Raw genomic sequence first — 13167 nt, forward strand, 5'->3', positions numbered from 1 at the left:
CTCTGCGCAGAGATGCAAAGAAAATCTGCGAGGTAGACTCTGGAGTTTCTTGGGCCAAAGGGGAGAAAACACAAATGAAACAATAAACTTCCCACAGATGGAAGAGAAGGAGTGAATGATCTTTCCTGGCCGGGGGTGGGGCGGTGGACGGCGGTGGCAAGGGGAGGATGAGTCCAGTAACAGTTCCCTTTGCTTTCTTTTAAGAAGCTAATGAAAGATGGACAACATCAATTGCTTAAGCACCATGAAAACCCCTACAGACTAAACATTTACCTTTTAACAGACCTGCTGCACAGACGTATGGTGCAGAAATGAGACCTGGTCTGTTTTTATAATTTTGTCATTTTGAAGCCTGTACCACAATTCGTGGAATTTAAACACTGCCATGATTTTATTAGACTCTACGTGAAACTTACTTCAGATCTGAGAGTATTATACTTGGAAAAAGGATGCCAAAAAATCGGCTAGTAATACCAGTTCATCAACGTCCTTCAAACTTTAAAACACACAAAACACACACAACCATCTCGAAAACCATTTTACCCATAGACCACTGCCCTAACTTCTCTATTTACCTCCCCCCCTCCCCTTTTCTAGAAGAATCTTTCCTATGTTAGGTCTGGGATGTAGTCACAAAAGGACCCTTTAAGTAAAAAAAAAAAAAAAAAAAAAAATTAGTTACATTTGTATTTAATAAATGCTCAGCGTGTTCATGTTTAATAAATGCTAGGAGCGGTTATAGAGAGTGTGTTTTAAAACTTCCCTGTCTTTACACAGGAAGTTGAAAGCTGTAGGAGAAGGGACACAAGATGAAGGCCATTAAAGGCTCTACCTAACCATGAACCTCGCCACCTCCAGCAGAATAAATATAGCAAGGATGATGCAATCTATACCCTCCTCCAGAGGCCCAGACATAAACACAGCTTCCCGGCTGCAGCAAGAGCTAGGCCGAAAGGAATCTGACGTCCACAAAAGCCCTGCGAATGAACTCACAATGATCCCGGCTGTCCAGGGGTTCAGGAGGAAGACGGCACACACCAGGAACGTGCAGGCCAGCACCACGCTGATGGACAGCAGGAGCCAGTGCCGGAGGCCGATGTACTGCTCCCAGAAGAGGAAGGGGTAGCCGTTGGGGTAGCTGGAGAGCCCCAGGCTCGTGTAGTTGTTGCAGATGGTTCTGACCTTTTCGATGGCTTCCACGAAGTCTGAGGTGTCCCGCAAGCCGTTGAGGTAGAAAGGGAACTGAGCGTATTCGATGGGCTCCGCTGCTGGGACTGGACAGGGAGACAGTGGGAAGAGGCCACGGCTGAAGGCTTGGGGCAACAGGACAGAGGGCGAACGGGCGTGACCCAGGTTTGGGGGAGCCACCACACGCCCCAGGGTCGGCCCTCCCGGATGCACACCCCGCATGCTCCGCCACTGATCACAATGAACGGAGAAGGGACTCTGCCACCAGGTCCCCTGACTGCACTTCTTTCAACGTGAAGCACAAACAGTACTGGGGACAGCCTTCGCGACTTTACAGTCTTAATCTCTGGTTTAAGAGAGCTTTAAGCAATAATCAACATTCTATCTTTTTTCTGGTGGGGGGAGGGGAGGGGAGGAGCCTGGGGCCTGTGTATTTATTTAACCTTTGATTTTAATCTTCTGGAAGCAGTCACTTTTGTGATGTGTCTAAACAAGAATTCAATGGCAGGAGCATTTTTTGTTCGACTGACACAAGGGAAAATACGAAGTTCAAACTGTTTTATTACGCAGTCACTTATGAGAACAAAATAGCTCGAAAGTCATGCTTTCCTGAGAAAAACGCTTAACTTTCTTATCCTTTTAGTGATCTAACACACTTAAACCTTCCATGCTTCTCTTTTAATGCAATGCTAAGTCTTCAGCAGCAGGGGAAGAAATCCTTACACAACAAGCATTTAGTTACTGCCGTTGTGTGTTCCAGACCCTTTGGGGTCATTCAGTTGACTTGCTAAACATGATTTGCCCTATTATAATCTCAACTATAAATTTTCATTAAGACAAGCCTTGGCTGCTTGCCACAAGGCTCTGGGGTTTAGATACAGAGAAGCACAACCCGCTTCCTCTCCGGCCATGTTTGCAAAGGGACCCGTCTTCTTTGTCACGTCCTCCCTCGGCCTCCTCTCCAAGGTGGAAGCTACTAGTATCTCTAACGCCAATGCAAATTCCATCCATATAGGACCACCGTTCAAAGTCAGGGCTGAGCGGGGAAAGGAAGAGGACACTGCTGCATACAGCCTACCCTGCTCTGGTCTGAACAGCTTTGACAGAGTACAGGTGCTTGGTGGCTGATAGGAATGACCCAACTTGCCAAAAATTCCTTCCACACCAGAGTTGACAAAGCTAAGATAAACATATAATCCCCAGCGATAAAACTCTGCAATAGTAAAAGAACACTCAACCTGGAGGCGTCCCCAGCTTTCACATGGAACAGCTGGTGTGAAAGAGAGCTGCCTGGTGGGCGTCCTAGGGCGAAAGCTACAAACGGAGATAAGGGACTCTCATTTCCCAACGCGATAGGGCACGGCTTGTATCCATTACACATCCTCATCTGTCTCCCAGAGCTTTAAACTCAAAGGAATATATTGTTCTGTTTACACTTCTGAACCCTGGGTAAGCGTCAGCAGACGAGGGCCATGGCTGAGCTTGGGAGAACAGGGTGAGGCCCTGCGCGGCGGGTCCCCATGGAGGGCTACTTACTTCTGAGCCTGGTTTCTGGCATGTAGTCGGCTTTGTCGTGCACCCACTCAGGACGGTGAGGCCGGATGTTGGCCTGGGAGGCGGCGTAAGCCACAGGGTCATTGCTGACCCAAGCGGTCAGGTAGATGTAGAATGCGCTGGGATTGATGATGCCATCCGCGTCCACCAGGCGCCGTTTGGTCAGCTGCAAAATGGGAAGAAGAGGGGTCCTTCAGGATGGGGCTGGGAGGGGGGGGACACACTCCTGTCTGGAGGGGGGAAAAGAAGCTGAGCCCTGCACCAGCATTTGCAACAAAGCTGAGTATGCCCCCTCTTTGAACATATAAGAAAATCCCATCAGAACACCTTTGGTTTCTTTCAAAATGCACTTACCAGAGGATGCAATAATGGGTGTGTTTGTAACACACACACAGTTCTGCAGATGGTCCAGGAATTGACTGAACCAATTAAATCTGAATGCTAAAAGACTGTCTGCAGCCAAGGCAGAGAATGAACAATCTGGAGAAACATATTTATAGGAGGGGAAGGGGGGGAAAACCTGGCAAGAATCCCCATACACGTCTGTGTGCAGTTAACCTCTGCTGTTAACACTGAAGGAAATGCCACCCAGTAAATGGAGGAGAGCTATAAAAATAAAACAACATCTGTATAAATTTTGCTAACACTAGCCTCCTATGACCTGTGTATTCACAAAATGCCCATCGCCAGAGAGTGGAAGGGGTTGGTGCACAACCATGGTCTTTCTGGGTACCCCGATTTCTGAGAGAGCTGGTCCCACTGAGCAAGCCCCATCCTAGGCCCCAGAATACTACACTCCCTCTCTCTAAAGGAGGTCCTGGGGGCTCTGCTTAGGTGCAAACACCGTGAGAGAGACATCCACACACATCCACACACACTCACACACACAAATATATTTTTCCTGTTTACTTTAGATTCAGGCCTGATTCCAATGCTTTTGGCCTTCTTAACAAAATGAAAAACACCAGTGACAGCAGTTAATAGAGAAAGAGTGAAGGAAGAAAGCGTCGAGCGACAAAACGAAACTTCAGGGGTCTGGATTCAATTAATCCCCAGGATATGTAACAACTGCATGTCTTCAAGCCGTCTCTGGAATTACAGAGCACAGCTCGTGGCCTCCATGCACGCAGCATGCTTTTCTCCCTCCCGGGCGGAGGAAGTGATATCCGGGGGCCTGGCCCGATCCCCTTCGCTCCATGGTGTCCCTGGTCCCGAAGGCCCGGCCCAGCCGCCGGGCATCCCCCTGCTATCTCTCCCACGGGTTCGTCTGCCCACATCCTTGTCAAACCTGACAGCGTGCCGAGCCGCATGCAGCCATAAAGCACCAAGTTCACACTCCATAATAACTCTGAACAATGTACTTTGTAAATCTGTCACCTTTAACGCCAGCAAAAAAGGGGAGACAATAAACAGAGCTGCTGGGAAGATCATTAGCATGACGGTTTTCTGCCTGAGGGGGAAGCAAGTAAGCTACGAGGAGCAGAGGGAGTGGGATCTGGGAGGGCCGGTAGTAGTGTTGGCCTCATTTGAAATCTGAAGGGTCCAAACACACTCCCCAACATGCCTGAGGAATCAAAAGGGATATGCTGGAATCCGAGCATCACAGAGAAGATGCAAATGCAGTTGGAGAATATGATTACTGAATAGAAACAGCTCTTATTACCCAGGGGAGTGAGCAGAATGGCGAGTGCACTCAGGTTCCAAGGACTGGCATTTCTGTTTGCCTCACTCGTGACAGAGCCGTCTGTCTGTCCTCCTTCTCCACCTGCTGGGCCAGGGTGACCCCAACGAATCGAATGCAACCGATCCTCCCATCCTTCTAGAAACCTCTCTGATCTCCTAGCTCGTCCATCCACCCTAAATTCTGCTCATTCAAATGACTGTTACCATTCTTCCAAGTTTGAATAGAATCAAGACCAACATGGTAATGAGTACTAGAATTCAAAAGAGAACAGTACAACAGAGCATTTCTAATATCTGAAAGATACTGCCCACTGCCTCGAGGGTTCTTGGTTGGAACCACGGCCATGGAGGTAGGTGGTCCACATGTCCCTACCTGACAGAGGAGCAGACTGAGGCACTCAATCAGCTGATGGGATGAAGTGAATTAGAGCCAACTCAATATTCTACCAGCCCCTGATGCCCCAGGTCTCCAGAGAGCACAGGCTGGGCGGGCAGGCTGTCAAGTAGTCTCTGTTCTATCATGCCCTGGGAGCTTCCAGGGTGTAGGGCAGGGAGAGTACCTGACTGATATCGATGGGTTTATCACGGCTGCCGGTCTGCACCAGGAGTTTGTAGGCAAGGACCCCATCATCTGATCCATTTTTGTAATTGTTTGGCATGATTTTCCCAGTTTCCCAGTCACTGTCAAATGCATCCTGAAGTCCTGGAAAAGGCAAATGTATACAATGTATTATGATTCTTAACCACTATGATCCAGGCCCTAACGGGGTGGGCTGAGGACACTGAGCAGGACAAGGAAGTACCTGACATCAACCTCAAACACTCTGTGTGCTACTTGTTTTCTATTTCAAGTGACACTATTAGATTTTTCATGGATGAACTTCAGGTTGCTAATAATCACTGCTTCAAAAAGACAGAAGAGGGGAATACTTGCTTCTGGGAAACAAATATACATGTTTTACCTTTATGTAAAAAAAGAAACCCCTTCTTCTCCCCCATGGCTATTCCAAAAGAAAGGAAGAGAGAGAGCTTGGGAGAGCTGGCTGGCTGGGTGAGGAAGCCACACAGGCTCATTAGGCATTTCACGCTGCCGTCAGGTGCTAAAGCCGTGGATTCTCCGATACAACCAGAAATCCCACTCAGAGGGGGAAACACGCATTCGAACTCCCAGCTTCAAACAAGCACTCAGCTGCTTCTCCAGCCCAGGGTGAGTGAACACGAGTCTGTCAATTTGTTCCATCTGTTCGACTTGTGGAGCTAATACAAGCTGTGGGATCGGCTGCCAGGTTGTGTAAAGATCACAGCCAACACCTATTCACTCTCCACTGTTCCTCTTTGCCACCCTTCCTCAGAAGGGGGGTGTGGAGGGGGGCGCGGGGAGCGATCTCGTGAGTGCCTGTGTGCGCAGGGAAATGCCTCACGGGGTAAATTTGGATCAGATTGAGAACAGGAAGCCACAGGCCAATACAAGGGGGCTCTGTGAGAACAGATGACAAACCGCAAGCACAGGGAGGGGAAGGAAAGGGCTTTCTGGGTGTGGGGGATGGGCGAGCCCACCAGCCCACCACACACAGCTGCGCTTGGCCTCTGTAATCAAAACCATCATTACAGACCTGACGGTTTGGCTACAGCTGTAAAGAGATAAGCGTGCTGGAAGAGAAAACAGGGCCCTGGTGACCTGGCCTTAGGGGCTGAGTGATCCCCTGTGCACACACTCTCCCCCGACACCCCCACCTCCTTTCCACTGCCCTGCTTCCCCCCGCCCCCCATCCCCTCCCAAGTAGAACTCCCAAGCCCCAGCAGCTCAGGAAACCACATCTTTTGAACAAGCTGCGCTCGCAAGGGTTAGACATGGCCAGTAAGAAGGGAAAAGGGTTCATTTCATGACATGCCTTGAGTGACTTCAAAGACACCTCCCCCCTCCCAGTACTGGTTCCCTCAGTGCTCAAAATAATTAAGCTCTTGGGGTTTGAAGCAGGCGGAGAGGGGAGCACAGGCCCCTGTCCCCCGTCTCTCTCTCTCTAAACCTTCCTGCCCACATTGCTGTGGGCATTGTTTTTACACGAACAATGTGGGGATGAGGCCCGTAGGCCTGGTGCTGAAAGAAGGCCACGTTGGGGCGAGTGTGGAGGAGCGGTGGGCGGGAGGGACCACCAGCGCGGCCGGCTCCCGACTCTCACACAGACTGTTTTTCAGAGCGGGGCATGCACACAACAAGCCGTACTGAGCAGATGTTATTTTATTACCTAAAGCCTTTTTTTGTTTTTGAAAAAAAATAAGCAGGAGAGCAAAAACAAGCCCTCCTCCCCTCCCCACCCCCCAGAAGAGACCTGGTCTGTTTTCCTCACCTTAATAGAATTTTCATCACTTCATGGCCTGTATGAGACTTTAACCCTTTCCCTCTTGACCCGTCAATCCTAAGGAGCCACTCGTGCTCAGCGAGCGTGGGGCTCTCAGCATTTTACACTGATCACTAGTGTGCTTCTTACAACCACCTCACGAGACAGCCCTGTTAGCATCATGGTTCCCACTTTACAGATGAGGAAACTGAGGCGTGGAAAGCAACTTGAGCAGGGCCACCCAGCAGGGCTCCAGGCTCGGCTCGAACCACGGCTGCTCTAAATGGCCTGGACACACAGAGGCGCTCAGGAAGTTCTCTGCTGAAGGCACGAATACGATCAGCAGAGTTACTGTGGGCACCAATGATGTCTAGGGGAGAACAGTGTTCCACAAACGTTGAGTGTAGTTTTAAGATATTTATGCACTAAGAATCGGGGAACACCCTAGATTGGATTTGGGGATGGCGACCCTGTGGGCAACTCAGTTCAACTCGTCATCCACGCTGCCAGCCTCCCGCGCCATCAACTGTACTTGGAATACAGACACAAACGAGAAATAGTCATTGACCTTAGGAAAGAGCGAAGTCCTCATGATTAGATTATTTTATTTTCTGACGAATTACCAAAAAGCTCAGTAACAATGAAGTGGCCCAAGAGTACATGTACAACATAGGATTCTAGACACAAAACGAGGGACAAGGATTTGCCTCCACTGCCCCTTGGCCAACATTTTATACTCGAACACATGTGCACTGTAGAAAACATTGGTGACAGTATACCTATTTTACAGCAAAATGTAAACGTTCTAGCTAGAACTTTTCTCATTTTAAATTTTATACTAAATATTATTTTCTAGGGGAAAGTTCTGAGCTACTTATCCCAATTGTCAATTTCTCTTTGATATGGGCCCCTAAAAAGAAAACACTGATTTAAATTTTATCTGCATAATTCAGTGTGAAATACAAACGAACACCATTGGTTCATGATGCACAGTGTGGTTTTTACCTGCAACTTCGCCTTACTTGCATGAGTGTTTAAAGATGACATGTGATGTTACCAGTATGTATTTTTATGAGTTAACGCCCCCCAAACTTGTGGAATGTTGCTAAAGACCAATAGCGCAATATGGTTTTTAGTGATAATTCCACTGAAAACCAATGAGGGGTCCCAACACTTAACAGCCTCCCAAAATGTTTTTAAACGATTCAAGTACAGCTGGTTCCTTGCAGGAAGTGTTCAAAGACCCAATCAACCACCTGACAGGCCTGAAAACCGTCTAGGCAGCCCAACGGTCCCATTACCTGGCCATTCTGTGTCCAGTGCTCTCTGCTGGACCTCATAAGAGTCACACGCAGAGTTGTAGAGCTGGTTGGGACCCCGGCTTGGGAGCAAGAATGGATCTCATTTGGTCTAGGTGGGTGCTGTTCACTTAGCAATCAAAACAACATGATTCAATTGCACCTTTAAAAAAGTGCGATTCTCAAGCCCAACCGCTTTAGGTCTTTAAAGGGATGAAAGCATAGGGATAATTTACAATACGCTATAAAAAGGTTAGCCCTCACCACCGCCTGGAGACAGTACCCTCTGCCCTCTTCCCAAGCTCTGCCTAACAGGCCATACTGAGCATCCAAAGGAATGGCTGAAGACGCTGAAATCAATTCTACAATAACCCTCCTTGGCTCAGATACTGGCAGTGCTGCCAATCGCTGTCACGGTGGCAAGCGATTTGCATGTCTTTGGCCAATGGGGGAAAAATGAAAAGCAGGGAATCTCTCAACTGTCTGGTCCTGTTTTGACTCATTATCTGAAAAACACAACCTCCCAAACTACTGTAAAAAATAAGACTTGGAACAAATTCACGTTAGTCTCGTGAGCATGTTAAAAAAATAATATTAACGTCGTGCAGTTCTCTTTGCCTTCCTCAGAAGAAGAGGTCAAATCTGGTATACATGTATGAACAAAATTCTAGCAACAAAAGTCAATGCCAGAAACTGTATTGAAGAATTTTCAGTCAAACTCAAGTTGTTTACCATTTCATGCAAACGCCCAGGGAAATTGGCTGCTTAATCTTTACATACAAGTGTATTGACTTAAGACCAAAAAAGGCACTCAAATCTGTGTTTAAACAAGCCTAATTAAGTGGTAAATTAAGACAATCATTTGGATAACTTAAGCCAAAAAATGTTGGGGGCCATAATTATTTGGGTATTTCAGTAAAAGCATTTTTTGCCTGAATTGTGTGGATAATTATCTTGATTCCCCACTTCACTTTGCATGTGTCAACATGGAATAAATGAACAGATGTTCTTGGAATCACTGAATACATTCATATTCAGTTGGTAGTTAGGAACAAATTTAAGCCATTTTTTTTTTTTCTTCAGTTGACTACTATTTCCTAGAAATGTTTCTAAGGACAAGGTAACAAATGCTAAGGAAGGCATTTTAAAGCACAATTCGATTATTTATGAAATACTGTGAGATGTGATTAAGCACTGATAAGTTTATTTCATATGCCAAATCAAAAGATGGTCCAAATATGGAATTTTACATTATATTCTCAAATGATGCAAAATTTACCGGTATAGTAAAGCAATAATTTGTCAATAAGTCAGTCTAGAAATTCCATCAACACTCTGATTTCACTTGATCATCAAACTAACCACCATCCAAAAAAAGAGCACTAGAAGCATCCAGCTCCCGATTTTATAACATATTTCCCATTTCCTAATGTGCACCCATAAATTCATACAGAAGTTCCCGAGTCCCCCATTTGAATTGTTTGCATCATTTTATAGGTAAAAGCCGGATTTGGGAGGCTGCCCCAGAAACAGTCCATAGAAGAATTTTAAGCATCACTTAGAAGTCAATGAAACATGTTAGTGTTACGTAATAATCTAACACTTTAATAAAGTGAACAAAGGGAACTTGTGGAAGCTGAACATACCAAAGACCGAATGGTGAAAGTTTACAAAGGGCGAACACCCACTAGCAGCACCTCACCTTGGAGCCAGTCTCTGAAGTAGTGCAGCCACATTTTGGGAAGCTGTTTATTTTCTTCCAACATGACATACTTCACATTGCTGAAACTCTTGTGAAGGTCGTAAAGTAAGTGCTGGATATTTGGGTAGTCTGCTTTCTGGGTGACTATATACATGTTGTAGAAAGAAAAGTATTTGAATTGTGCAGCAATAAAGTCATATTCTCTGGTTTCCCGAGGCACAATGTCTGTAAGGTCCAGCCCATCGCGCACTCGGGTGGTCCCATAAAGGCTGACCCCCAGCAAGCCCAGAAAAAGGAAGATCACCACGACCTGTAACACAGTAAGAGGCATAAGATCAGAGCCAGAGGACAGGACCAACTCTCCCTTGACAAAAGCAAGCTGTTTGGTTCAAACCTCACTTTTACCCCCAAAATGGCCCTAATGAAGGATGTAGGGGTCATTCTCCAGAGGGAAAAACAAGTACTCATAGTAATCACATTTTAAAACAAGCTCATGAAAAACAAAATGTTTAAAACATAAGGAGTTCATCTAAATTCACAGAAACATTTGTTACATAGAGATTCACTCCTGTAGAAGATGAGCTCATTAAAATGGCCCCACATGCTAAATGGACTGACTTTTTAGGAGGTCTGAAATAAGTCACACCCAAATAAGCAACCTGATGAATTCCAAAGGAGACGGTTTTGTTATTTCTTGAAGACAGGAAGAATCTTCTGTTTTGGTAGATTACCTTGGCTTTTGGTTTCAAGAGGAAAGGAGCATAGTGTTTCTCAGCAAAAGATGAAAGTGTCCACTTGGTGCAGGGGGGCTCAAGGCAGTGGAGGCTGGAGTCGGAGAACTGGGAGAGCAGGTCCCTCGTGGAGCTGGTGCTCTCGGGGCTCTGGCAGCTGAGGGTATCCTGGGTCATGGTGACAGGCTGCACGGAGATCTCAGAGCGTGGCTCGGCAGTGGTGTAGTATACATGCGTGTGGGGGTCGTACTCTGTGCGGAGCTGCACTGTGGACTGCATGGTGATCTGGGTTTCATGGGTGAAGCTGTGGCTGCTGTAGGGGGGCGGGGGGCTGTAGCGGGTGTTATCATGAGTCTCCGTGTAGGCCTGAGGTTCAACCTGAATCACTCTGCTGACGCAGGGGCTAAGAGGGGAAAATATGTTGCAATGGTATACTGAAACAGGGAAACAGTGCTTTCATTTTTGCCAGTGACCGACAGTATCCATTTTACATAGCTCTAATTTAGAAGAAAAATATCATACTGTTGAGTTCCACAAACATCACCTGATTTAACCACCTGGACACAAGACACTAGTAAGTCAAAGGAGACCAAATGGATGGCCGATCCTGAATTTGGCTGGCAAAATCGAAGTTACATGCTGATGAACCCCTTTCAGAAAAAGCACAATTCCTAAAAAACACACAACCCCTCCCCCCAAAACCCCACAACACCCAAAGGGCTGTATTTTTTCTGGATGGTTGGTTTTCAAACCTTTGTTCTGCCTGAATCAACAGAGATATGACACACTCCCAATAATCAGACAAAGCGATCCATAACAGAAATAGTGAGCATGTGCATCACAACCCCAGAGCTGTGAGTCTTTAGTCAGGGGAGGGGAGAGCCTGTGACTCAATATCCCCAACAAAGCATCCTCCATCCATTATCTCCTCTGCCTCCATCACACTGGTAACAAGCCCTGTTAGCTACATTTTCGTCCAAGTCTACAGGTTAAAGAGTTCTCTAAACCTACCACTCTGTACCCAACAAATAAAGGCCATAGCAGCTCATGAAATTGTACCTTGTAAAACAGCAGAAAATATCCAATCTCCTGTCCTCACGTCGATACAAATCCATGCTGAGAATCGCAGGAAAAATTAGCAGAACCATAGCAAAATTGAATACCACTACTACGGCTGCCTGGAAGCAGGGGGAAAAGAAAAAAAAGTAGAGGTCACCAATATGTCTCCTCCCAGTCAGAGGACTGCTCTGAAAATAAAAGAGGTTTTAAACAACATCTTTCTTTCAATTCCCTACTGAAGTGTTTAAACTTGAAATAGATGTTGGAGTTTCTCATCATTTTGCTTCTCTTCCATCATTAAGAGACCATTTGACTAGAACAGGCCCCATCATTCTGATTCTTTTCATCTTTTAGAATTTCATGAACCCATGATGTACAAACACAGGAATGAAATGAGCGTCTTGCTAGCAACCTAACCAAACCAAATCTACAAAGGCAGAATACAGAATATACTTGAGATGTTTTAATTGAAAACAAACATTCCCCATTCAGAACATTTCCAAGAGTTTCACGCTACTCTGATTTTATACTCAGAATATTTAGACGTAAAGTGGATTGGGTATATCAAAATGTCACCTTTAAAACATGAAATAAAATTTCAAACACGTCCCCTGAGGTTTTTAATAGGCACATTCCAAATAGCCTCTGGAGTAGCCTGTGGTGTGTGCGAGCACAGTAACATAAAAGGTCAAGGAGAGTAAGGCAGAAAGAAATTCCTGTGTGTGATTATAGTATGCAGAATAAATAAGTACAGATTCAAAAGTCACTCCATAACCTAGAATAAACATGGGGCTAGATTCTGTAGTGCTTTGGCAAATCTCCTGCTGACCTAGTAAAAATTACACAATTGGGCTGTTAATAGGGGAAAGTCAACAGAGGACAGTTGAAAGGGCTCGCCCATTCAGACAGGAATGGAAAGAAGCGGCACAATAAAAAAAAAAAAAAAAGAACTGGAATGCTAAGTAACCAAGAAATCAACAGAAAATTTTTTGAAAATTAAAAGGTCTCAGGAAGTTTTTCAAAGAAGTACTTAGTTCTAAGACGTTCTCCAACTGGGTAAACGTCTCCGGGTGAGAAAAGAAAACCTGCTTGTAACAGATACCTAACAGAATCAGAAGAGAACTTTGTAAAGGGCTTCTGATAAAAATTGTGCATTTATGCTCAAGGTGAAAGAGCAAGGCCAAGGTCTGGAAAGGTACCTTTCAATAATTAATTCCCTGTCAAGTCCACAAAACCAAAAAATAATCAAGAGTCTCCTTCTAAAAATTGCCTAACTCCTCTCTTCTCAGTCTGCTTTGAATTCCTCATCATCTCAAAATACATGAAACCTGTGAACTTAACCGCTCTAATGAATGGTCTTTAAAGACCTAAAGACTAAAGGATTCATCTTAGAGACAAATACTTTAAAAAGAAAAGGGAGGACACAGAGCTGGGTACTGGAGACACAGAGAAAAATAAGACAAAATCCTGTTCTCAAGGACCACCACAGCCAGACCTACCAACAAACTACAATTCAGGCTAATAAATGTAGTAATAAGAGCTTGCATAGGGTTCCAGAGCAGCTCAGAGGGGGAAGAGTACCCGGGGGGGGGGGGGGGGGGGGGGGGGGGGGG

The 13167-nt window shown here is 45.8% G+C and overlaps 1 protein-coding gene across 1 annotated transcript in view; it reads right to left on the minus strand.

The window, feature by feature from the left end:
• PTCH1 (patched 1) overlaps positions 1 to 13167 on the minus strand; it is a 71253-nt gene that overhangs the window by 13983 nt on the left and 44103 nt on the right. The window contains exons 13-18 of the mRNA XM_044920795.1: positions 11555 to 11673; positions 10496 to 10898; positions 9765 to 10074; positions 4986 to 5128; positions 2725 to 2908; positions 994 to 1274 (exon numbers count right to left, since the gene is read on the minus strand). Coding sequence (XP_044776730.1) covers positions 994 to 1274; positions 2725 to 2908; positions 4986 to 5128; positions 9765 to 10074; positions 10496 to 10898; positions 11555 to 11673 — 1440 coding nt within the window. The remainder of the gene's footprint in view (positions 1 to 993; positions 1275 to 2724; positions 2909 to 4985; positions 5129 to 9764; positions 10075 to 10495; positions 10899 to 11554; positions 11674 to 13167) is intronic.

The sequence above is a fragment of the Neomonachus schauinslandi genome, chromosome 13, assembly GCF_002201575.2.
Source record: "Neomonachus schauinslandi chromosome 13, ASM220157v2, whole genome shotgun sequence".
Classification (NCBI taxonomy): Eukaryota; Metazoa; Chordata; class Mammalia; order Carnivora; family Phocidae; genus Neomonachus; species Neomonachus schauinslandi.